Here is a 26,153-nt window from a genome sequence, read left to right as displayed (position 1 = left end):
CAGCCTACAGAAAATGGACTCTGATTTATGAAAGTATGATAGGTTATGAAAAGGAAGGGTTGTAAAGAGATAGCTTCGAATTTGGGGGTATCAAAACCAAAGCAAAATATGATGAAAGTAAAAGTAAAATAAATAAACCCCATAATTTATTATACCATACCTGTTCACACTGAAACACTTATCACAATATTCTGTGGATCTATATTAAAAAACCTTGTTAAACTTTGTGACATATTTCCATTCTATGGAGGGCAGGTGTGAACGAACACCCCATAATTTTTTTATACTGTATTTCTTCAAACTGAAACATAATTATCAAAGTATACTTACGCAGGTAGATATGAAAAGTCTTTATTAAAGTTTGTCCCTACTTCCATTCTATGGAGGCCAGGCGCGAACACAAACCCCACAATTTTATTATACCATCCCTATTTAAGTTAAAACATACTTACCAAAGTATTCTTATGTACATCTATATCAAAAACACTTGTAAACGTTTTTTTTTAATTTTTAAATTTTTTATTTCCATACATTGTGGACCAGGAGCGTACGTAGACCCCACAATTTTAATGAATCATCATTATGCCAGATCAAACATACCCATTCCTGTGTCTCGATACATCTTCTATCATTATATGTGATCAGTTTTCTATAATAGTCAACCATATAGGAGCCTATTGGTGAGCACACACACACACACACACACACACACACACACACACACACACACACACATTCAGCTTTATAGTATAGGTATATATATATATATATACATATATATATATTAGCAAGTTGCCTAACGATGATATTTTAATTTGTCCCGATTTCGTATATATTATAATCGAGTCATGATTTCAAAAAATAAAGAAAGATATTTGGATGCCAGCAGCTAGAATCAAAACCGAAACATATAGCTGTTCCATCTTAGTTTATTTTTATTTTTAATTTTTAATCGGTTCAGATGCGTGTCACATTGGTACAGTGGTAACGTCACCAGCTTTGAATGCTACAGTTTTGCTTTCGGTTTCGATTCTAGCCGACGGTATCCAAATACTTTTTTTTTTTACTTTTGAAATCACGACTATAAAATAATATATGTATCAGCGTTCGCTGCAGTCTTTTTAAGTCAAACTTTTGCTGAGGGAGCCTCCATACCCTACCCTTCCACTGTCGGGAAATAATGCAAATCGTGACTCATCAGAGAAAATGACATTGGTCTGAAGGGACATGGGTCTCTCCACCATATTATAAGCCCAATCTTTTCTGAGCTTGATATTGGCAGGACGAAGAAGAGATATCCTTCTCGAAGCTCTGCCCTAGTAGCTTTTGAAGATACTTGTGTTGCAACGTCATCGGCTTTGCACCGAGGATCCTCTTCAACATTTCTTTTCATATGATGCAAGGTTCTTTCAGAGGGCCATGGGTGACCTGGATGAGGTTTTGTGCACTCTTTGTCCTCTCTTGTGAATTGTACAATTACTCTCTTAACAGTAGAAAGGTGTATTGAAAGATGTCCTGCTATTTTGTCTTGACGAAGACTACCTTCATGTTGACCCACGATTCGTTCTCACAGAAATTCTGATAGGACTGATACCCCTTTGGTTTGTGACATGCTGCAATTTTAATGAGATACTCATTAAAGTTATTGCAGCACTATTTTTATCTGTAAATATAAATAAGCATATATTAATCTTAAGAAAAAATATTTATCTTAGTGTCTATTCTTTTCTGTCACAAGGACTCAAGTTTGCCCAGCTGGGCAAACTTGAGTCCTTGTACTGGAAAAATATCCAGTAAATAAAACGTTGTTTAGTAAATCGTTATGTTTTTGCATTTCCATATACCAAACATGGATATAAATTTCACTAAAACATTCGCTGGGTCATAAGCTTCATTTCGGTACCTTACTTGCCTGTAGACTGAGATAAACCGTGTCACACACACGCGCGCGCGCACACACACACACACACACTAGGAAAATTTATAATAAGATGTCTGTATATATGATGTTTAGTATCGCTGACTGTCAACTAAATTGTTGTAGATTCGATCACAGCTTGTGATGCGTGGTAGTATTTTTGTGAACTTAACCATGTAGGGGGGTTGGAGGTTTTCACCAACGCCAATCCTCCAAAGAAAGGAAAAACATTAAAATTTACCACTGATGTAATATTTATTACTTGTCTAGTATAATTATAGAAATGTGTAAATATGCACACTATGTAAATGTGTAAATATACACACTCTGATTCTGTTTGATATTCATCTAGACCTAATAGTAAGTACAGCGATATATACACATATATGTAAGGTGTTGCAGCAAAATCCGACACTTGAATCACCACCAATATCTACCAGGAGTTAGTAAGGAACATAGTGATAGACTAGATTGCTGTCAAACGCCTTTAAATCTTCGTGCAGGACTCAGCTCCTACGCACAAAGCCAAGATGACTATTCAACACTGATCGCTGGAATTGTAACCACCCTCCTCATCTGACTGCCACCTTCCTAACTATTCCTTCTAAGGCATGATTAAAGCCAAGACCAACATGCATGTCCATAACACAGTCAATTCTCTGCAGGCTGCCATCGTGGAGGCGTTCACCACTACAGACAAGGATATGGTCACCAAAGCCTGTGACTTGTCTTGAGATTGTTATCTCTGCCAGCAGCGATTTCATTGAAGTATAATAAACTATGTAAGTCTAATTGCTGTAAAATAAACTGTCGGGTCTCTGCATATACAACTCTTGTTTTTATTGCCTATTTTTTTTTTTATGCGTCAAATGTTAGATTTTGCTGCCACACCCTGGCATTTTAAGTAGCGTATCAATATAAGTATTTCGACATCATTTTTTTTTTTATGCTGCAGGTTCACTAATAATAAAGTTGTTCTATATTGATAATATTAATAATTAATACAATATGGAATATGGACTTCCCCCCCCACACACACACACACAAGAATATACACCCCCACCTAAAAAGTTTTTAAAATGTCTTTGTTAAAATTTGATTTGTGGGCGATCAGGGAGTTGAGCCAAAGAATCTCCCTGACGTAATCCTTCACTGTGTGGTCCTCGATCCAGCAATGAAAGGAGTGCCTTGGCTGTTGAATCACGATCCAGATTGCTCGATTGACATTGACCATAAACCTAGAATAAAGCAGAAAAAAATACTAGGATCAAGTATTCTTTCAAAAATGGCCAGTGCAAAAAAAAAAAAAGAAAAAAGAAAAATAAAGAAAAAGAAAAAAAATTATAAAAAATCATGGTAAGCTAAATTAAATGCGATCCGATGGAATCATTAATAAAATTCACGGTCTTTTCTGCAATTTGGCCATAATTAGTACAAATAAACTTCGGTTTATGCCTGACTTGTCCATTAAGTCGTAGTCATAAATGTCCAACAGCCTTTGTTTTTCCACTATTCAATAAACAGCACACCTGGATACGACATGCGAAATCTATATATCTATAAAAGAATGTGTGTGTGTGAGGACACTTCTCAACCTATATACTCGACAGATTTTTGATTTATGGAGTTGAAATTCGGTATATAGGGTATTCAGACATGTGTAAAATTTTTTAATTGATTTTCATCCGGAAAAATTGGTACATGCGGGGTGGGGGGGGGGGTGATCAGATTTTTATCTGTTTGTCAACGGTTTCACGACTGCACATGCGCGAATCGTTCACATTTCTTAAGAATAAGTAGGTTTGAAAACACTTTTTAAAGATCTTGTCAAACTGACCTAATGTTTTTTTTGTTTTGTTTTTTAATCAATTTTCACCCCAAACAAGGCACAGTGCCACTTTGAAGTAGGGGGTTACTATTGGGGACATAATTTGCGAGGGCATTATGAAAAGAGATGAGCAGCAAGATATTTGTTCACATTACACTTGAACTTCTGCATGTCAGTACAGTTGGGAAAGCAGAATCCCGGAAGTGAGTTCCAAAGACCTGCAGTTCTGGTGAAGAAACTATTGGATTAAAAGGCTTTCTTACACCTAGGGATCTCTACTGTAAAGGGGTGGGACTTAGTTGCTTGTCAGGTTTGTCGGGGGTAGTCACATCGAGGAGGTACAAGTGCTTGTAGTTCGTCAGAGCATTCACCGTTAAAGTATTTGTAGAACAGGCAGAAGGCTGCAACATTTTGTCGATGGGACAGAGGCTGAAGCCTAGATGACAGTTCAGGACCTATCAGGTTGGTGACTCTCTTTTGAACCCTGTCCAGGAGTGAGAGGCAAGCAGCAGATGCACCATCCCAAATGTGACAACAGTACTCCATACATGGGCGAATAGTGGCCTTATAGAGGTACAGGATATTTTCAGGCATAAGTAATTTTCTAGCACGGTAGAGAGAGCCCACCTTCTTTGCAGCAGGCTTGGCAATGCTCTCAATGTATCTATTCCAGTTCATGTTCCCTGTAAACGTTAGGCCGAGGAGTTTAAAAGAAGTACTTTCAGGTAATGTGTTCTTGGCCATTGCTATTGGTCGTAGAGAAGTTTTGTTGTAGTTCTTGAAGGAAACAAGCTTAGCCTTGGCAGCATTGAATGTGACCATCCATTTATGTCCCCATTCCACTACAGATTGGAGGTCATCCTTTAGTGTTTCTGCCATTTCCTTAGATATGTGTTCATTTGTTTTTCCCTCATGCCTGTTATAGAGAATGGTGTCATCGGCAAATATACCCATCTCCGAAACAATTTTATCAGAGAGGTCATTTATGAATATCAGGAATAATAAAAGTCCAAGGATAGACCCCTGAGGTACTCCCGCATTTATATCATATTGTTTAGATGTACGACTGTCGAGGACAACTTGGATTTTTCTCTTACTTAAGAAGGATTTAATTACATTATGTATTCTTCCAGTGGTACCATATGATCTAATTTTCCTTAGAAGATCATCGTGCCATACCCTGTCAAAAGCCTTAGATATATCAAGGGCTACCGCTCTAGCCTCCCCTGTTTTGTCCAGTGAGCGGTATATACGTTCAGAGACTACAGTTAATATATCTGCTGTTGAATGGGCTTGCCTAAATCCATATTGTTTGTCCGTCAGCTGTTAGGTGTTGGACTAGATCTTGATTAACTAAGGACTCGCATATTTTGGCGTCAAGCGGAAGGAGGCTAAATGGGGCGATAATTTAGTGGGTCAGTTCTTTCACCAGAATTCTTGAAGACTGGTACCACAGAAGCGGTTTTCCAGCAGTCAGGAAAGCAAGATTCGTTAAGGCATTTATTGTAAAGTTTGGTGAGAACTGAAGCAACCTTAGCAGAGCATTTTTTTAATAGCCCAGCCGGGATGAGATGGGTCCACATGCTTTTGAGGTGTCTAGGTTTTTTATGATACCATGTACCTGAGAAGGGGTGATTTTCAAATCGTCTAGTGTGGCGTCTGTCCGCAAAGGAAAGTCGGGGAGGGAGTAGTGTGCCGAGTCCAGTGTGGAGTTTTATCGTACTTAACTCAATATCTTTAGGTTTTGGTTTTGACTCAGCTCAAGTATGATTTTTTTTTATTTACAAGAAGTGAATCGTTTAAAAAATAACATAATACTCGCATGCCTATGTCTCAGTTTCTTTCCATTTTTTTTTTTTTTTTACACTTCACTTTTTATTTTTAAGAAATTTAACGTTACGTTTAATACCACGGTATTTTCTTTTCGTTGTTTTTCTACTTCATTTTTTTAAGAAATTTAACGTTACGTTTAATACCCACGGTATTTCCTTTTCGTTGTTTTTCTACTTCATTTTTTAAATAAATTTAATGTTACGTTTAATACCCACGGTATTTTCTTTTCGTTGTTTTTCTACTTCATTTTTTAAATAAATTTAATGTTACGTTTAATACCCACGGTATTTCCTTTTCATTGTTTTTCTACTTCATTTTTTAAATAAATTTAATGTTACGTTTAATACCCACGGTATTTTCTTTTCGTTGTTTTTCTACTTCATTTTTTAAATAAATTTAATGTTACGTTTAATACCCACGGTATTTTCTTTTCGTTGTTTTTCTACTTCATTTTTTAAATAAATTTAATGTTACGTTTAATACCCACGGTATTTTCTTTTCGTTGTTTTTCTACTTCATTTTTTAAATAAATTTAATGTTACGTTTAATACCCACAGTATTTTCTTTTCGTTGTTTTTCTACTTCATTTTTTAAATAAATTTAACGTTACGTTTAATACCCACAGTATTTTCTTTTCGTTGTTTTTCTACTTCATTTTTTAAATAAATTTAACGTTACGTTTAATACCTACGGTATTTTCTTTTCGTTGTTTTTCTACTTCATTTTTTAAATAAATTTAACGTTACGTTAGTATTTCTGTTCATAATAAGTAAGAATTCTGCATTAATTAAAATATAATATTTATGCATATTTTATGACCGAGCAACGCCAGGCAGCCTGCTAGTTGTCTATAAACTCTGACACATTCGTCTTTTGTTATTGCCCTGATTTTTATTGTGATAACCATAATCAGTTCGGGAATAGTTAGAGGACTTAGTATTATTTGTATTATTCGGACTATTGTACTCATTGTTATGTAGCGGGATGAGTATGTATAAACAATGTGACGGCTAGTTGATTGATTCTCCTTTAATGTTATGATATATACAGTGTTTGACGTCTAGTGGTTAAAATGTTCTTCTATTGTTGTATGTATGTAAAATGTTCATTGTGCATCTGTGTGCTTTTTCACAAATACATGTAGTTACATGTAGTGACACAAATTTTTATAGACAGCGTTTTTTTACAATCAAACGATAACAATATTGCTGCTTGTTTCAGACCAAAATAACCACATGCCTTCTTATTTGTCCAAACCACAAAAAAAAAAAAAAAAATACGCCATAACAACGAGTTATATTTTACATGGATTTTATTCATCTTATGGAATCCATTATCAGAGTTTGGCACGCTGAGTCTCTTTCTACATTTTACTTCCGCTTCCGATGGGGTCGTCTACACGTCTGCTCACTAACACATTTCTTGCCAAACCTTCTCGCTTGATCTCTGATGACTAACTATTACGTCAGCAAAACAGACCAATGTATTCCCTATTGTTTTTGCTGGTCGCAATGTTTGTTTTTGTGTGAGCATGCATTCAATTTTTTTTTTTGCGCGCGCAAAATTACATATTGTTTTCACTGGTTACCACGTTTGTTTTTGCGTGTGTGTGCATTCAATTTTTGCACGTTTATACATTAATTCTGTATATTCGCTATTCCATAACTAGCTATAACATATACTGACCCAACGGGTAACATATATATATATATATATATATATATATACATATATATATATAAAGTGAAGGTCAATACTAGCCACATTATTTCAAATAAGTTTCACCATTTCAAATGGAACCGGGTAAAAAATACTTGCTCACCTCATCATTTTCACGTTGCAAATCATGTATTTTCCAAATTTCAACTTTATCAATTTTGAACTCCTGTTTCCCTGACAACCGTGGACTGTTGAAAGTAAAACATGGCCCATGACTTTGACCGGTCAAAAAATCTTCATTAAGCCACCAACCGAAATGCTTCAGTTGACCGCCCATTCCCTACAAGAGAAGACACCATAGAAAATGACAACAACAAAAATAAAAAAAAAAACAAAAAAAAAACAAAAAAAAAACAAAAAGCAAAAAACGACTGAAGCAATAGAATGATAATTGAAGAAATAGATTAACTCTATCCCAACCGAAATTGTGCAAAGATACGGCTGCAGTGAATATTGTTATTACATATCAGCTCTTGATATGACAAAGCTCAAATCTGTAGTTTCACTTCGATCAATGCAAGAGATATTCATACTGGATTTCAGCTCATACTATATATATATATATATATATATATATATATATATATATATATATATATATATATATATATATATATATATATATATATAAAATGGGGAAAGCAGAGATGAAAATGGTGAAAAGCTACTCATAGATAGATTATGAAGGGAACTTTATAATATAGGGCAACACAAAGAAATTTTTTTTGACATGTCTCGTTAACGAATTATGCAATGAAAGAAAAAAAATTAAAAAGATCAACAGAAAACTAATAAGGGAGATAATTTTAATAAAAAAAAAATTGTAATAGTAGGAAACGTTCAAGTAAATAATTGTTTTCACTTTTTGGTTCACTTTGCTTTAGTCAAAATTTTCAGAAATCGAGGGCTTCGAATATCTATGTATCTCATATTTTTATTTATTTATTATTTTTAAAACAGTAATCTACGTACACGCGTGTTTCAAGGTCATTACCTCTCATCAGCGTAGTTCAACTGTTTCTAGGGATCGAACCTCAGACCATGTTTTACCACAGTCCGGTGCCTTAACCGTTAGGCCATACTCCCTAGATTAATTATACTGTTTATTTTTATCGCTTATAAATTTAGATTTTTGTTATTGTTGTTTTTTCAAGCGATACATACGGTTAATATTGGCTCCGCCTCGGAGCTCATTTTTTTTTATTTACTTAGAAAGGCGCCCTTTTTAATTTGGACGTATATAACATTTATTTATTATTTTTAAAGCAGTAATCTACGTACACGCGTGTTTCAAGGTCATTACCTCTCATCAGCGTAGTTCAACTGTTTCTAGGGATCGAACCTCAGACCATGTTAAGGCACCGGACTGTGGTAAAACATGGTCTGAGGTTCGATCCCTAGAAACAGTTGAACTACGCTGATGAGAGGTAATGACCTTGAAACACGCGTGTACGTAGATTACTGTTTTAAAAATAATAAATAAATAAAAATATGAGATACATAGATATTCGAATAGTCTATTAAAGTTTCCTTCACCTCTCAAATACTGAGTAAAGAAGTTGAGAACATTGTTTCTCTCTCCCCGTTTGACTATTTGAATATGTTATAGTATATATTTCTTGTGGTCTCTTAGTCTTACGGGATTCAAGGAGAAGTATTCATCTATTCTGCTGAAGCATCGAGCTACGTGCTGTTATTTGAGGTAACATCATTTGGAGAAGGTGTACCATTCCTTGTAAAAGCCAGTGTGGGTTAACCATACCGAGGAGATCTTATTTGCGTTATGAATACTATGTTATTTTGAATATTTAGTCAGGGTTTACTTGTAGTGAAAAGTATCCTCGTGCCAGGTTATTCTATCAAATTCCTATACAGAAAGCCTTTAGACATTAGAGGATATTGTTATATATAGGGTCTTATGTGATGCTAGAATTTCATGATATTTCGAGAATATCATCCCTTTCTCAAGTGTTTCTATTCTTTGTATCAAGGTCATGTAAATAAATAGAAACACTTAAGAAAGAGGTGATATCGTCCAAACACAACATCTTTCTCCTTATTTCTTCTTTTTATTTCAGAGACAAATACCTGTGTGTACATCACAATCTAACATAACTCCTTTTTTTTTTCTTTTTAGGGGGGGGGGACTCAGCAAGCAACACATACACACACGCACACACACAACAAAAGTTTTCCCTGGACTTCTAAACACAACGCCCAGTGAAGCTTGCACATGCTGCTCAACGAACACACACATATACAAGTTTATAAATGCACACACTCTCTCACTATCCAAACATAGACAGACTGTTTACATACACATAAATGTACGTGGTGCCAACTGAAATCAACACACATACAGTCTTGAAAAAATTGAAAAAAAAAAGAAGCAGGCATACTATTAAACACACACATATGTCTTCAGGTATATTCATTTACACACACGTCTCTCTTTCTATTGGACAGGATTAAAAAAAAGTCTCCAATCTAATAGGTCCCGCACTATTAACCGAACTCCAACCCCTGTCCCATCACTGCAATGTCACATCCCTATGCTTGTTTTACAAGTACTTTAATGGAATGTGTTCCAACGAACTTGTAATACTGATGTCTTCTCAACATAAATACGCATGGCTAATTCGCCAAGCAACAAAATTCCACGCCTTCTCTGTAGAATCTTCTATTCTGAAAGTTTCTTCCTTTGAACTACTAAACTTTGGAACTCCTTCCCTGTATCCTGATTCTCCGATTGTACTAACATGTAGAAATTTAAATATAATGTGAACTGACATCTCGCGGCTCAACTCCCTACACAGAGTGTACCTGTAAGCACGGTCCCTAATTTATAGTAGCCCCTTACATTTCAGTGGCAATTTGCCTTGTTTGAGGTGAATATGAGTACAAAATTTTTAAGTGCCAGAACAAACCTGTATACTTAATTTTTTCTTGCTGACAAACATCTTTCTTTCTCCAGAACGTTCTTGTACTCTTTGAACTCTCGTGCTTTGCGAATACGTTTTAAATAAGGTGTCAAGAAAAAGTAATTATTTTGTATGGAAAGATTTTGGCATCTTTATTCCATTTGATAATATCCTATTCTAACTGGTTACGTTGAGTGCGATATCTTCAAAAGAAGTCCCGTTTCACACAAAAGATGTGTTACTAGACACTCTTTACTGCATCGTGATGTTTATAGTAGATGCTTGACTGAGCTTCAATCCCTGGTCCACTCTATAAAACATTCACAGCAAGAACTCATTTATCTACAACTACAGCAACACACACACACACTCTCTCTCTCTCTCTCTCTCTCTCTCTCTCTCTCTCTCTCTCTCTCTCTCTCTCTCTCTCTCTCTCTCTCTCTCTCCATACTAAAAAAGCAGCACTTTCATAAAAATGAGCATAAGAGAAATGAAATGTTTAAGAACTATCTTTGGAGTAATTCTACGAGATGGACAAAGAAATGTAGATATCAGAAAGAAGTTGAATATATATTAAGTGTTTAGAAAATATTAATATTCATGGAGGTGTTTCGAAAATATTAATATTCAAGAAAGTGGTTCGAGTCTCAAAAATATTAATATTCATCAAAGTGGTTCGAAAATATTACTATTCATAGAAGTGGTTCGAAAATATTAATATTCATAGAAGTGGTTCGAAAATATTAATATTCAAAACATGGTTCGAAAATATTAATATTTAAGACGTGATTCGAAAATATTAATATTTAAGACGTGATTCGAAAATATTAATATTTAAGACGTGATTCGAAAATAGTAATATTCAAGACGTGGTTCGAAAATATTAATATTCAAAACATGGTTCGAAAATATTAATATTTAAGACGTGATTCGAAAATATTAATATTCAAGACGTGGTTCGAAAATATTAATATTCAAAACATGGTTCGAAAATATTAATATTTAAGACGTGATTCGAAAATATTAATATTCAAGACGTGGTTCGAAAATATTAATATTCATAGAAGTTGTTTGAAAATATTAATATTCCAGACTTGGTTCAAAAATATTAATATTCATAGAAGTGGTTTGAAAATATTAATATTCAAAACATGGCTCGAAAAAAAAAGGGGGGGGGAAGAGATTAACATGGTTTGAACATGATCCCTAGTTTCCAGATTCCAACTTTGTAAAGAAATCATAGCAAGAAAATTTTATTAAAGAAAAATCAAGAGGACACCAACAAATGTGATGGGGGATGGGCAGACAAGCGTTTGATGTGCTGTGTGCTGCGGCGCAGCACACAGCACTGCTGAGTGCTGCGCCTGACAACTGAAAGACTGACCCAGGACCATTAAAAAAAAAAAAACGGCTATGGTACTTATGCAGAATAAGAACCGTGCTATCGTAAGAATTTTCCGGACAGTTAGCATAAAACGCCAGAAAGGCGCTGAATGTACATTTCGTTATTTTTTATTTATTTATTTATTTATTTTTGTGACACTAGCCAATTTTTTTTTCTTATGAACATAATATCCTATTATTATGACAATAATTAAATGGAAAATTAGTTGAAAAAAAAAAATGAAAACAATATTCTTTTTGTTGCTATGAAGAAAATACAACGAATAATTATTGAACAACTTTTACGAAACTTTAAGAAAATTTAAATTCAAATAAAAAAAAAACACTCACTGTAAAGTAAGTTTCAGTAATAAATATTTAATTTTTGAATAATAAGCAACTGATAGCAAAAAATATTTTTTTTTTTAGTTTTATATAATTGTTCAAATCAAAATAAATATTTAGTTTTCTTTTTATAATAAAACGATGATAGCATATAAATGTTTTCTTAAATGACGTTGGTTATTGCGATTTCATTGACTCAGCGTTTCGGCACCTTTCGGCGTTGAAAATAATCTGATTGGAAAATTTCGACGATAGTACGGTCCTTATTCCTCATAAGTTGTTAAGTGTTGAGACATTATGTTGAACAGAGTGTAGTACGATCCTGAGTGTAATTGCGTGTAACAAAGATGGCGGCAAACTGATTGAATCCAAAATTCGACCATTTTTATAGTAACTTTATAAGCTTTTCACTGGTTGATCACCATGACTTGTGGTTATAAAAACGATCGTCGAAATCATTAGTCTCATACCCCCCCCCATCCGTCGTGATAGGGGATGTGTCTCCTAGCAGCTTCGGCTGCAGGGAGACAGGGTAGAAGTACTCGTCAAGGATCCGTTCTTGACACTCAGCCCGACAGGTGAGAGGCCGGGAACCGGCCCAGGCCCCAGCACCTGTCGGACTGAGGTACACTGCTTGGGTACTACCTAGGAGGTCCACCCTCCCAGGCCTTGCCACCGGGCTTTCTGGTGGGGCAAGTTAATTGCTTGTCGCCTGAGGCGCTCCTAACGGGGAATGCTGACGGGGTGCCCAGGCAATTTTTGTTGAGGCAAGAGTGCCCCTTCTTTAGGAGAGCTTGCCTGTTCTGCACTTTCCGGCCTTGTGCCACATTTTGTTGCGGTGCACAGCAATTAAATATCTACCCCCCCCCATCCGTCATGATGTGTCTCCTAGTCCCATCACAGGAGTCAAAAACATTTCACATAAGTACTAAAAATCTATATAATTTTTTTGTTAAAAAAATACTAAAAATTTTATTAAAAGCAGAAAAACAGAAATAAGTAATAGATAAGGATAACGCAAAAAAAAAAAAAAAAAAATAAGCATAAGTTTAGCATTATAAAAAAAAAAGCATCAATTGAAACGTTCCTACTAACCATTCCACAGGGCAAAGTACGTAAACCAGAGTTGAAATACATAAAATTCTTGTTGTGTCCAGTTGGAATATAAATATTAAACTCCGGGGCCAATGTAAACAAAAAACTTTCTTCATCACCTTAAAAATACAAACGAAGAAATAAATTTATAATAATTATTATCAAATTATCATTAACAAGTCCCTTTAAGAATACTTAAGGATGGGCACTGTCTGGGAAATCTAATATATAAAAGGCTAGATGGCTGTCTGTCTGTCTCCATATTTTCAAACTCTATCTCCTCGGGAACTAAAAGTCACAAAGTGGCACTAGGGGCCTCAAATGATTGGATTTTCATGGACCGTTCTTTTATGGGTCTCTAGCCGGTTCAAATTGTTTTTAAGGGGTCAAAAATGGGTCAAAATTAAAAAAATAGTTATAAATTTTGTACATTAATCTTAGTTTATTTTTAATTTTTAATCAGTTCATATGCGGGTCACGTTGGTACAGTGGTAACGTCACCAGCTTTGAATGCTACGGTTTTGCTTTCGGTTTCAATTCTAGCTGATAACGCCGAAATACTTTTTTTTGACTTTTGAAATCACGACTCTATAATAATATATACGAAATCTGAACAAATTAATATATCATATTTGAGCGTATTTTACACCCAGGCAAAGCTGGGCATTGCCCACTAGTATAAACTAAGAGGTAGTCAACTAGCGTTTATGCAACATTCCCAACTTCGAACACTTTGGATTGTCTAATGTCTGTCTGCACCCAAATTGTGCGTTTATTAGTTATTAATTCCTTTCATTCTCATGGCACTTGATTGGTGACTCAGAGGTAAAAGACTCAGCAAATGTAGTCAAAAGGTGGCTTCATGGCTGTGTTCAAATCTCCCAACCAGGCGGAATTGTCACCTCCTACACTGATGATTGCGTAAGCATGAAGCACTAGTAGAATTATTATTTAATTATAATATATATATATATATACATATATACATATATATATATATATATATATATATATATATATATATATATATATATATATATATATATATATGTTGTAATATTTTTGTTGTTATTTTTAGTGATAACTGTACTACTGGTATTATTGGGCTCCCCTGAGCCTTGGAGAGTTGCCTCCCATTACATACGAACAAGTTGCCTTTCCTACATACACATACGTTCGAATCTTGTTATAGTCAGCCGTGTTGTAGTATGGCAAAATTACTGTTTATAAATTAAAAATTGTTTTAAGAGGAGTTAATCATAAAGAAAAAAAATGAATAATAGCCAATGAAATAATTTTAACAAACAGAATTACAACTTGACTACTTTTTTTGCTATCAGTAATTACGAAGTTAGAATGATATCCCATAGTAGTATCATAATGAATCAGCTGTCTTTGCTGTCATCAGTGAGATGCAATTGGTACTACTTGCTCATTTTAACTGTCTTTATTATCTATCATCAGTTACTTATTATTTAAAAATGTGTGTGCATTTGGATTCTTAATCCGGCAAGGTGATGTGATGCATCTAGTGTGCTAGGTATAAGTTAGTGTTAAGTTCATGCTTGCATGCCTTCTTGCTTGCAGCTAACACTGCTGGCTAACCTCGTGGTGAAAAGGGAGCAGCTATGCATAAGTCTTCCCTGCCAGTACATAGCCTCTCCAACATCAAGACTCCTACAGTACTTCCATGTTGGCGACACACGGTAACTCGGTGCCTTGCAGCTCCAGGCTAAACTTGTAGGAGATCTTGGAGTAGTAGGGGACCCCAGAGGTAGTGCGTTATGGCCCACTGATGTGTGGACATGCCCTGGCACACTACCAACCTCTACCCCACTGTCTTATGGGTACCCTTGGTTGGGCGAAGACTAGGGGAACCAACCCCAAAATCAAACACCACTGCCTTGTGGGCCTTATCACAAGGAAAGGCTAAGAAATGGGAACAAATCCTACTCCTGTCTTGCAGTTTTCCTTAAAAGGCTATGGAACCTCATCCAGAAAGAAAAGGCGTAGTAGCGGACACGATAGAGCAACTGTTTACCCCACTGAGATTACTTTTGGCCAGAAGCTGTGACCTCCTCTGCTGCCCGTCGTTGCAGGTTCGCTCCACTTGACATAAGCATTGGAGGTTCAGAGGGTGTCTATTTGATGTGCAACAGATATTGCACCTAAACTGCACAAGCAAGTTAGGAGCCAAGGTGGAAAGTCCTGAGGTGGTGAGACTACGCCAACACCGAGGGATAAAGTACTGAGACCCGACTAGTCATCATCAAGACTGATGGACTGCATGATGATGATGATGATGATGATGATGATGATGATGATTTCAAAATAGAGTTCATTGGAAAATCATTTTTGTTGATTATCCGAAATTTCACAGTGTATAAGGCTTATTTGGTACTGGATATATTCATAATCGTACCTTATTTCCAGAAGAGGGAGATATAACATATGAGAAATATTTGGAATCAAGTCTCCCCCTGCTACTATTTCAGATTATTTGAAACCATAGCAGCAAGTTTTAGTCTCTTCTTCATCAAGGTCAGAGGTTTGTGGGAAATTTATATATATATATATATATATATATAAGTAAAATGCGAGAGTTATATAAAGTTATACTCGAATCCAGTTCTATGTAAAAACCGTTTAATATCTTATATTCAAGCATTCGGGAAATTATTCAAACGAGTCTTTATCAAATCAAATTCTTGTAAACTTTTTTTTACCAATGAAATCCGGTGATGCATTCCAAGGGTGGGAGGCAAATCCTCCAAAAGTGTGTTTCTCTGAATCTTTGATGATGACGACAGTTGGGCCTTTGTTCTCCACAAGAAGAACGAGTCTTTGAAAGCTGAAACCATCGACACTGCTGCAGAATATTGGACTCCAGGTTGACATTTGTAATCGGCGGGGAATGACGCTGTTGATCATCAGGATGGAAGACAAATTAAGCAGTTCTGACTGACGATATTTGCACGACATGTGAACGTGTGGAATAAGCGACAAAATGTACTGAACATCCTCTTTCTGAAAATTAAATTTATCAAAAAAAAGAAAGCTTAAATATAATTAATAATTCATATATTAATTTCTTTCATACTTTCAAATGTTTAAATAGTAGTAGTAGTAGTAGTAGTAGTTGTTGTTGTTTTTGTTGTAATAATAATAATAATAATAATAATAATAATAATAATAATAACTAGTAGAATTCGTGGAAATTCCACGGTATTTAAAAATTTTTAAAACACATTGTAAATAAAATGAATAAAAAATAAAATAAAAAAAATAACAATGAATTTAAAACAATTTTTTAGCAAATTCTTTTTAACCTTTTAAAGTTAAAAAGAATTGATCTTAAAAATTAAAATTTTTTCAATGAAAATTTAACACACAAACATAGTTTTGTTTTGTTTTTCTGAATAATTTTTAATATAAATTATAAAGGAACAGATGTCAATTCACTTGCACATTTTTTTAATTTTAAAAAGAAACTATAATAAAAAAAAACAACTTAGTTTCCTCTTATCATGAATTTTTTTTTTAATTATAAAATAAAATTTGAAACCGTAAACAGACAGCCATATTCTTTTTTTAATTTTTGAAGGGGAAATGGTTTTAATGATTTTTAACTGATAAAGAGCAATAGAAATGAAACTAAGGAAACTGAAAACTGAAACTGCAAGACATCTCATCTTATATATATATATATATATATATATATATATATATATATATATATATATATATATATATATATACTAGCAGAAGTACCCGTCGTTGACTGGGTTCAAAAACAGCCTACAGAAAATGGACTGTGATTGATGAAAGTATGATAGGTTATGAAAAGGAGAAGGTTGTAAAGAGATAGGTTTTGATCCTCAAAAATTTTACCCTAAGCAAAATATGATGAAAGTAAAGATAATTTTCATGAAAATATACTTTTTTATATCAACTTTGTTTCCATTCGTAGCCAAGAGTGACCAAAAAAATGATGTTTCCTTACAAAGAGAAAATGTTATATATATAATAATATAAATGTACACGAAATAAATGTTACCATAGTCAATAAATTTACTTTTATATTAGAAAAGTTCATTGGTTTGTATTTTTAAGTAGTTTAAAAAAAATTTTTTTTTTAATTCACGAACCGGTTTTAAAAAAATCAAAATGGCAGCGACTTTGAAATAGAGAGCCCCATTCTCAATTTGAAGGCGGGGCACCTGAGCATTCTGTGTTAACAATTTAAGAGAGTTCCGTCAACGTAAGGAATATTTATAAACATATTTTAATGTTTTCCGTTATTTTGTGCTTGAGGAATATTCGATTATGGCATGTGTAGTTTATATAAAAATTCATTTAAGTAGTTATCGCCTCAAATTTCGTTTTAATTTCGGTTCGCTGAAATTATTTCAAGTAAAGAGCATTAAAAACTATTTCCAAACAAAAAAAAAACATGAACTTAACTTTTATTGACTACGGTAACATTTATTTCTTGTATATTTATTTTTTCGGGTAGTCGTCTGTTGGATTTTCTGCTAAACACTCTTACTAAATAATATTGACGAAATATCGAAAAACAAAGAAACAAAACAGTTTTGAAAAATAATGAAGCTTTACTTACTTTCGTAAAATAATCCGAAACAGCAAAATGGGATATTAAAAAAGTAAACACGTAATTACGTTAGTTTTTTAAAGCAAATTATAATTTTAAATAAATAATAATAATAAAATAAATGAAAAAATAAATGGAATAAAAATGTAAAATATATAAATGACTATATAACTACTTCATTTACTCACATAAATTAATATACGAAAGTATAAATTTATGCGTAAACTTTAAGTATTTACTTCAACAGTGTTTAATACATAGGTAGAGCTAGTTAGTAACTTATGCCTGAAGAATCCTAGAGTAGATGAAACGCGGAATATTCAGTGTAGCTTAATCGCCATATATATTTTATAACTTACTAAATAACTATATATATATATATATATATATATATATATATATATAGTAATTTATAAAATATATATGGCGATTAAGCTACATTGAATATTCCGCGTTTCATCCACTCTAGTACTCCTCAGGCTTATGTGAGAATTCTGTGGTTGTTTATCGTTTTTATATGCTCCTCTTCTATTGAGATTTTAGTTAGCCAATCAGCTTTCTAGTATCCACCGCGCCCTTCCTATCAGCCAATGGGCATACACTTTACCGGACAAAGGATCTGTTTTAAAACTAAGTTAGTTTTTTTTTTTTTTTGTTAGTTTATATATAAATATATATATGTGTACATACATATATGCACATATACATATATATATATATATATATATATATATATATATATATATGTGTGTGTGTGTGTGTGTGTGTGATCGTTTATGTATATTCATGTTTATTTAATTTATTTATTTGTTTTTGTTTATTTTCTATTGCTTTTGTTAGTTTTAAAACTATTTAGTATCGCTATCCTAGAGCATAGCCCGGTTGTAAAGTACACTTAAATGTGATATTTTAATTCTTGCAAATTCCGTATATATAATTATAGAGTTAATGTTCTATCCATTTTTATATATCATAAAGTTGCGATTTCAAAAATAAAAAAAATATATCCATATGACTTGGGTGCATCAGCTTGAATCGAAACTAAAACCAAAACTTATAAAAAAATATATGTTTATATATATATAACTTCACCATATATATAGTTGCTTCAGCTATAATCGAAACCGAAACCAAAACTTATGCAGAATTCTTGGTAAAATTATTTATAAAAAAAAGATAGATGACTTAAGTGCCATCAGTTATAGTTGAAACCGAAACCAAAACTTATGAAGAATTCTTGGTGTAATTATTTATTACAAGAAATGGAAGTTCATAACAATTAAACAACAGTCACTTGGATGTATGCATGACACACAAAATAAATAACACACATGCTATCCTATAAATATATATATAATAATAATAATAATAACCGAGGAGTGAAAGCACTTACCAGACCTCCACTGGATTAGTGCAGAGGGGACTGGGACAGACGTTGGGGAGGCTTATTCTCATGCAAATTCCAGTGAAGACCAATGGTCATTGTCAGCAAGAAATCAGCAGCAAGTGACTGTTGCAATGGCGCAAATTTATTTACAAAGGTTGTCAAAAGAAATGAAGATTACTGGAAATCTGGAGAGACTTGTTGTCACTCAGACTCCAGGGAACACCACCAGTCTTTGTCAGTGAATAATAATGGTTGCAGGATACTATTTTGGAGTGTATCACAGATTTTGACAAACAATCGCTTCAAGCCATGATTAGATTTTACTATTTTGGGGGGACAGACGGTGCTTCTGACCATTAGGAAATCAGCAATAGGTCATAAGTAAATGAAATCTTAATGTTTATATTAACATTATTAGCCACCGAACAGTGCTTGTTTCGCTTTGAGAGACAAAATGTACTGAGCATCCTCTTTCTGAAAAGGAATTTTTAAAAATAGTTTATAACAAAAAAATAGTTTCTGACATGAATTCTTTTGTAATTTTTCTCAAAGAGAAATCTTTGACAAGGGCCTGTGTGACTACTTCTAGTGAGTAAATAATAATAACATGGCACCTACAAATATTTGGGGGTTTTAGAATCAAGATAAATGAAAGAGAAAATTGGAAAAGAATATCTAAGATGAACAAGAAACTAAATTATATAGTAGAAACCTAATAAAAGGTATCAGGACATTGACAGAATCACTAATAAGATACTCTGGACCGTTTATAGGCTGGACCAAAGAAAACCCGGAAACTTATGACCATGCACAATACACTATCCTCAAAGGATGATGTTGACTGATGAAAAGGAAAGATGGAGGATAAGAAGACTGTATGGATGTCCTGCCTTGATAGAGTTCAAAATAGACTTCGTAGCCACGTAGGAGATGTCCTTTTCTCTTCCTTGCAACCTCTATCTCACAGAAGAGATGTTGCGAGTTTGTCTCTGATGTATCGTTATTTTCATGGAAGGTGTTCAACTGAGCTTCAATCTATGGTCCCCCCTCACCAAACTTTCACAAGAAACACTCGTCTAGCTGTACACACTATCAATAATTTCCCCCACTCTTTATCTGTGCCTAAACCTAAACGTAGATTCCATGAACAAAGCTTCTTTCTTAGAACTGCACGCCTGTGGAATTGTCTTCAGTTTTCCTGCTTTCCGGCTGACTACAATATGGTTGTGTTCAAGTCTAAAGTAAATAAGTTCTTGATGAGCCATTCTATATAAGTTATCAAATTTACCAAATTTTCATTACTAATGATTACTATATTGTCCAATGTCTACTGTACACTCTTTAACCCTTATCCTTGAGTGGCCTCTTGGCCTTGATAAGTGGTGATGCCTATGTAAAAAAAAAAAAAAAAAATGAATGACAGAAAAAAAAAATCAGAAAAATACATAACCAAGAACATAGAAAGACTAATCACCGTACCAAGAGAACCGTAAAAATGAGCAAGACACAGAATAGAGAGGCAAGTGATGAGACGAGAACAGAAAATTGGAACAAAAACACCTACACAGATGCTTCATAAGAATTAAAAAAGCTGAGACTCACGAAAACACCTGTACATGACTATGGAAAGAAACTGAATCACTACTACCAGTCACACAAGAGAACGCAATTAGAACCAACTACATCAAAGTTAAGATAGACTAAACACAATAAAACAGCAAAGACAGACTCTGTTGACAAAGAGACAAAACAATAAACCACATCATAAGAGAATTCAGCAAACTAGCCCAAAAAGATTATTAGAATAGACATGACCAGATGGGGAAAGCAGTACGCTGGGAACTATGCAAACAATTACATCTTGAATACTCAGACAAATGGTACAAACACAAACCGGTAACAGTGGTTAAAAATGGAAATCATAAAATGCTATTGGATATGGAAGTACAAACGGATATAACCATCCAAGCAAGGAGACCGGATGTAATAATAATTAACAAAAAGAAAAAACTTACCAGATCGTAGACTTTGCCATCCCAACAGCCCTCAGGGTGAATATCAATAAGACAGAGAAGCAAAGCAAATGCGCTAAATTGGCCAGAGAGATGAAAGGAATATGGAACATGAAGAAAGTTAAGATAACACCAATAATAGTAAGAGTACTAGGAGCAATTCCGAAAAACTTCGAAAAAAGAATGGGAGAAATTGGAATCATGGGAAGGCTGAGAAGATACAGCAGATAAATGTAATGAAAATGGTTGAAATATTACGGTAAACTCTCAAATACAGAGATTAATACACTCTCTCTCTCTCTCTCTCTCTCTCTCTCTCTCTCTCTCTCTCTCTTTCTCTCATGTGTGAGCCATTTCTCACCAAAATAAACTTAAAACTAAAAATCCAAACGATCATTTTAGTTTCCTTTCCTGTACATGTATAAAAGCATTTAAGTAATGAAAACATTACGATGATGATGATGATGATGATGATGATGATGATGATGATGATGATGATGATGATGATCTTACATTTTGAATAGGAAAGCAGGTACTGGCAACAAAGTGGTAAATGTGGAGAAGCAGCGGACTTTGCGGGAGCCAGGTTTCCATATCAGCTGCGGTGAACATTTGTTTAGTTAAAGGAATATCCTCTTTTTTCCCTTCTGCTCCATGACATGTCTTTTGCACTTCAAAAAGAAAAAAAAAACATAGAAAAATAATATATATATAAAATAAAATAAATCAAAGGTGCATTTATTTACAACTAGCAGAGCTATCCGCCATTGCCCAGGGTAAAAGTGTAATATATTTTTTATTAAAACCCTTTTTCCCCCGTCTCCCGTTGTCCTCCTCCCTTTCCCCATCTTTCTTTCTCTGCCCATCTAATTCCTCTCTTTCAGCATACACACAGACAAGTTGAAGAATGAGTCGCGGTAAGGAAATCAAATCCTTGAAAAATAAATCAGAGTTACTTCCCTTCCATTAGTGGTTGGAAAACAGACTCCCTGACGAAATCTATGCCGGTGTAGGGTCAACAAATTTTTTAAAAAAATTTTGATATTATTTATTCCGGTCAACCTTGATCAAGAAAATAACAACTTTGCACTAATTTACAATGGTCCCAGAACATGGAGATTGTCTTATGATTTCTTAAGGATGCCATTTTTTTTTTTAGAGAAAACTTCAATATTCAGTTGTGTTATTTATCTCCCTCCCATGACAAAAGATGAGACACAAGGTCAGAAAAATGGGATTTGTAAAGCAAACGCCTTGGAAGAAGAGGAGTACTTTGGCTATACAAAAATTGCTTGAACAGTGCCAGCATCAAAGAGCAGGAAGATAAAGACTGGAAAGGTAAACCTCCTAGAGCTGCAAAGGGTCATATCTTAAACCAGCAGAGAACATGGCCACACAAGCCACAGCGTGCCAAAGGATCTATCAACCTGATTTTGGTATGAAATATCCAACATTCAGGTGTTTCTTGCTCAAGACATACATGTACAATGTTTCTTCATTTACATAAATTATTCCTTTTATTGACAGATTTTTTTTTTTTTTCAAATAGATAAGATTGAAGGATATTAAGGGATTTCTGTGCTTCTTCATTATCAGAGCGAAATTTTAAAATCGAAATATTGAATTTCAAGAAAAGCTAATGGTATCTACTTAATTTTTGTGTCACAGTAACGGACATATCCAAAAATTACAAAAAAAAACGATAAGGTAGAAAATTGATTATTAATGAAAATAGTTTTTGAAGACAATTAGCAAAAATTGAGTTTTGCTAAACTGGCCTAAGATTTCAGAAAATAATTACCTTCCTTTTACGATTTGAACTCCTTGGTTTATTTTTTTTTTTAGTAAAACTCAATTTTTTTCATAATTTTTGGATATGTTCATTACTGTGACATGACAATTAAGTAGATACCTTTTTAGTTTTAGTTGAAATTAAATGTTTCGATTCTCAAGTTCGGCTCTTATAACAAAGAAGCACGGGGCTTTCTGAAGATCACAAGATAGTCCTTATTAAATCCAACGTACGATTACTTAAGAAGTCGGTTTTATGAGTATTTTTTGACATTGAACTTGAAAACAACCATATTGTAGTCTGCGGGGAATCAGTCCCGAGATAATGTGTTCCACAAACGGGAAATTTTTGGTAAGAAACTCTGTTCATGGTAATTCCATTTATTGAGAAAGATGAAACATGAGAAAAAAGAGAAGAAAGGGAGGGGAAGAGAGTGCAGAAAGAGAGAGAGAGAGAGAAAGAGAGAGAGAGAGAGAGGGAGAGAGAGAGAGATGCTTCTATTATAATATCATCAACTATTCTGAGTTTTCTGAAAACATGATTCTGACCTTCATGATCCAAAACAAATATGTGAAGCTCATTTAAGATCATATTTTCTACTGATGAGACGATCACCAAATTTTCTCCCACAGTCATTCCGACGAGTCATTTGAAGTGTGGGAAGTTGCAATCCTACCAGAAGATTGTTTGAAAAGGCCACAGTACCCCATCAAGTGCAGTGCATGGGTTTCAATATCAAAACATTGGATCATTGGTCTGTACTAGTTTGGAGATAAGTTTTAAGGGCAGGTGAACCTTGATGAACAATCACCAAGAGATGGTATCTCAATTTAAAACACTCCACTTTCAAAATTTGGTATTTATGCAGAATAAAGACAGCGCTATTGACGGAATTTTCTTGGCAGCTGACGTTAATGACCGAAAAGTGGCGAAACCCTGAGCCAATGAAATCGCAGTAGCAAACATCCTTTAAGAAAACATTTATTTGCTAAAATATTTAACTTGATTTAAACAAAAAATCATAAAAATGAAAAACTTCTATCAGTTGTTTGTTACTCAAAAAATAAATATATATTCGTGTAACTTACCTTACAATGACTGTTTTTTTTTTTTTTCTTGATTTGAATTTTTATTTTCTTAAAGTTTCATAAAAATTGTCTAATAATTATTCATTACATTTTCTTTATAATAACTAAAAAGAGTATTGTTTTCATTTTTTTTCAATTAATTTTTTCTTTAATTATCTTCGTAGTAATAGAAATAATTTTGTTCTGTTGAAAAAATCGGGCAGCGTGAAAAAAAAAAAAAAAAATCATGAAATTTTCGTTTAGCAGCTTCAGGTGTTTTATATAAACTGCCCGAAAAATGCCGACGACAGCACGGTCCTTATTCCAAAAACCTTGCTTCAGTTAAGGAAATGATAACCAAAGAAACCTGACCAGAAATAAGTTAGGAGGTCAATTTCTAAAAGCCATCCAACACATGCCAGTTCATAAAATGGATGTTAAACCGAATTTGAATCTCTTCCTTGAGCACAGTGCGTGAGTTGTGATATCAAATTGTGGAATCATTGGTTTTTACAAGTTTGAAGACGAGAATTTACAGTCAACCTTGAGCGATACTCAGCGCCACCTGGTAGTTGCTAATAAGTTTGGAGCAGACGAAAAGATGTTGTGAGGGATGAACAATGATTTCAATAGGATAGGACAACAAACCTATAAACTGTTCAAGGACTTATATTTTTTGTCTACTACACGAATAAAAACTATAGCAAGTAAGTAAGCAAAATCGACTGCACCTCCTCATTTATTTTCATCACGCACACATACGCGCATATGTGGACTCAATACGTTGAAATTTAATTAAAGAAAAGCAAGATTTAGTGGTGCCATTATTTGCCTCCATTGCATATCGGAAGTTGAGAGACTAGCGACATGCAAATTTGAAATACCAGAAATAAACAGAGCACCCAGTGGAGAACAAAGGCAGTTTTTATCTTAGCCAGTGGTGTAACTAGAGCAAACGTCACCAGAGCCGGTCTGCTTAAATGTCACTCCACTGACATTGTGTCACCCCTCCTCTCCTGTTATCCAAAAACCGCCCCCTCAGATATGACACTTTATATATATATATATATATATATATATATATATATATATATATATATATATATATATATATATATATATATATATATATATATATATAAACAGTTAATCCTGTTTTCAATTATTTTTCACAGTTAAGAGAGAATGAAATGCGTGTCATCAAATGATTTCAAATGTACTATTAAAAACTACAATAAATACAGGGTTTAGAGTTTTCAATAAACATCGGCAAAAATATTCTTCAGTTACTAATTTGAAAAAAATGTAAAATATTTTAGAAAAGATTGAAACCTTAAAAACCTCACATAATATATGATAAATAAATCCTATTTTCAGACGATTTTCGCACCTTAGCCTGGCTGAAAAATTTTGCTGGCGTGACATTGTGTCACCTGTCTTTTGCTGTCCCCCCCGGGGCGGACCGTCCCTCCACCCGCAAGCCTCTAGCTACGCCACTGATCTTAGCACCGATTGAAAACATAAGTTTATCTCTTTGTCTTTTTTATTTCTTTCTTTTGACTTTTGCTTCAGCCTAGTATGCTGTGTTTACATGTTATATTCCTATGAGCTTGCAACGCAATGATGTGCCTTTGAATCAAATCACTGAACAACGATAAAAACAAAGACTGTTGAATATTCATGACTGAAACTTGGTGGACAAGTCACGCACAGAATGAAGTTTATTTGTATCGAATATGTTTGGATTGCAGAAAGGGTTGTGAATTTTATTAGCAGTTCCATGGATGGCATTTTTATTGAGCCACTCTATAATCTAAGCATATGCAACAAGCAGCCCAAGGGAGACAATTCACTTTATTGTTATATGCTCTTCTGTAATTAAGATAAATAAGCTACTACAACTCCTGTCAGATTTTTGCCTAATCATGTGTTCCTGCATTGTTATTTTGTGAAGAATATTTAAATGAATAAAATGGCAGCAATGATAAAGGGCAAGCCATAACATGAATTGAAATAATGAGAATAAATGAATGCGTCCATATTTGTCAAGTGAAAAAATTGTGAAAAGGTGAAATAGTTATCTGACAGCTAATAGCTAACAAAAGTTCTGAATAAAAGTGTTGTTTTTTTTTTAATTACTAATCGGGTCACCGCTTATCAAGGTCAAGGAGCCACTTGAGGATAAGGGTTAAAAGATTACTACTTGGATGATAAACATCAACATGAGAGGATTGGAATTGA

At 34.0% G+C, this 26,153-nt stretch overlaps 1 protein-coding gene across 3 annotated transcripts in view; it reads right to left on the bottom strand.

Moving 5' to 3' along the window:
• Positions 1-2,767: 2,767 nt before the first annotated feature.
• LOC145293591 (MTOR-associated protein MEAK7-like) overlaps positions 2,768-26,153 on the bottom strand; it is a 76,569-nt gene continuing 53,183 nt past the window's right edge. For 2 of the 3 annotated variants that reach the window (XM_080140035.1, XM_080140036.1), the window contains exons 4-8: positions 21,567-21,724; positions 15,769-16,069; positions 13,043-13,161; positions 7,402-7,578; positions 2,854-3,156 (exon numbers count right to left, since the gene is read on the bottom strand). In XM_080140035.1, coding sequence (XP_079996161.1) covers positions 3,007-3,156; positions 7,402-7,578; positions 13,043-13,161; positions 15,769-16,069; positions 21,567-21,724 — 905 coding nt within the window. In that variant the 3' untranslated portion in view covers positions 2,854-3,006. Of the gene's footprint in view, positions 3,157-7,401; positions 7,579-13,042; positions 13,162-15,768; positions 16,070-21,566; positions 21,725-26,153 lie in introns of all 3 variants that reach the window. The other variant, XM_080140034.1, reaches the window with a different exon arrangement.

Source organism: Euprymna scolopes, chromosome 2 (genome assembly GCF_053919585.1).
Source record: "Euprymna scolopes isolate OS-2025 chromosome 2, ASM5391958v1, whole genome shotgun sequence".
Taxonomy (NCBI): Eukaryota; Metazoa; Mollusca; class Cephalopoda; order Sepiida; family Sepiolidae; genus Euprymna; species Euprymna scolopes.
Note: the sequence above shows the minus strand (reverse complement) of the source record. Positions and strands in the feature narration are given on the sequence as shown.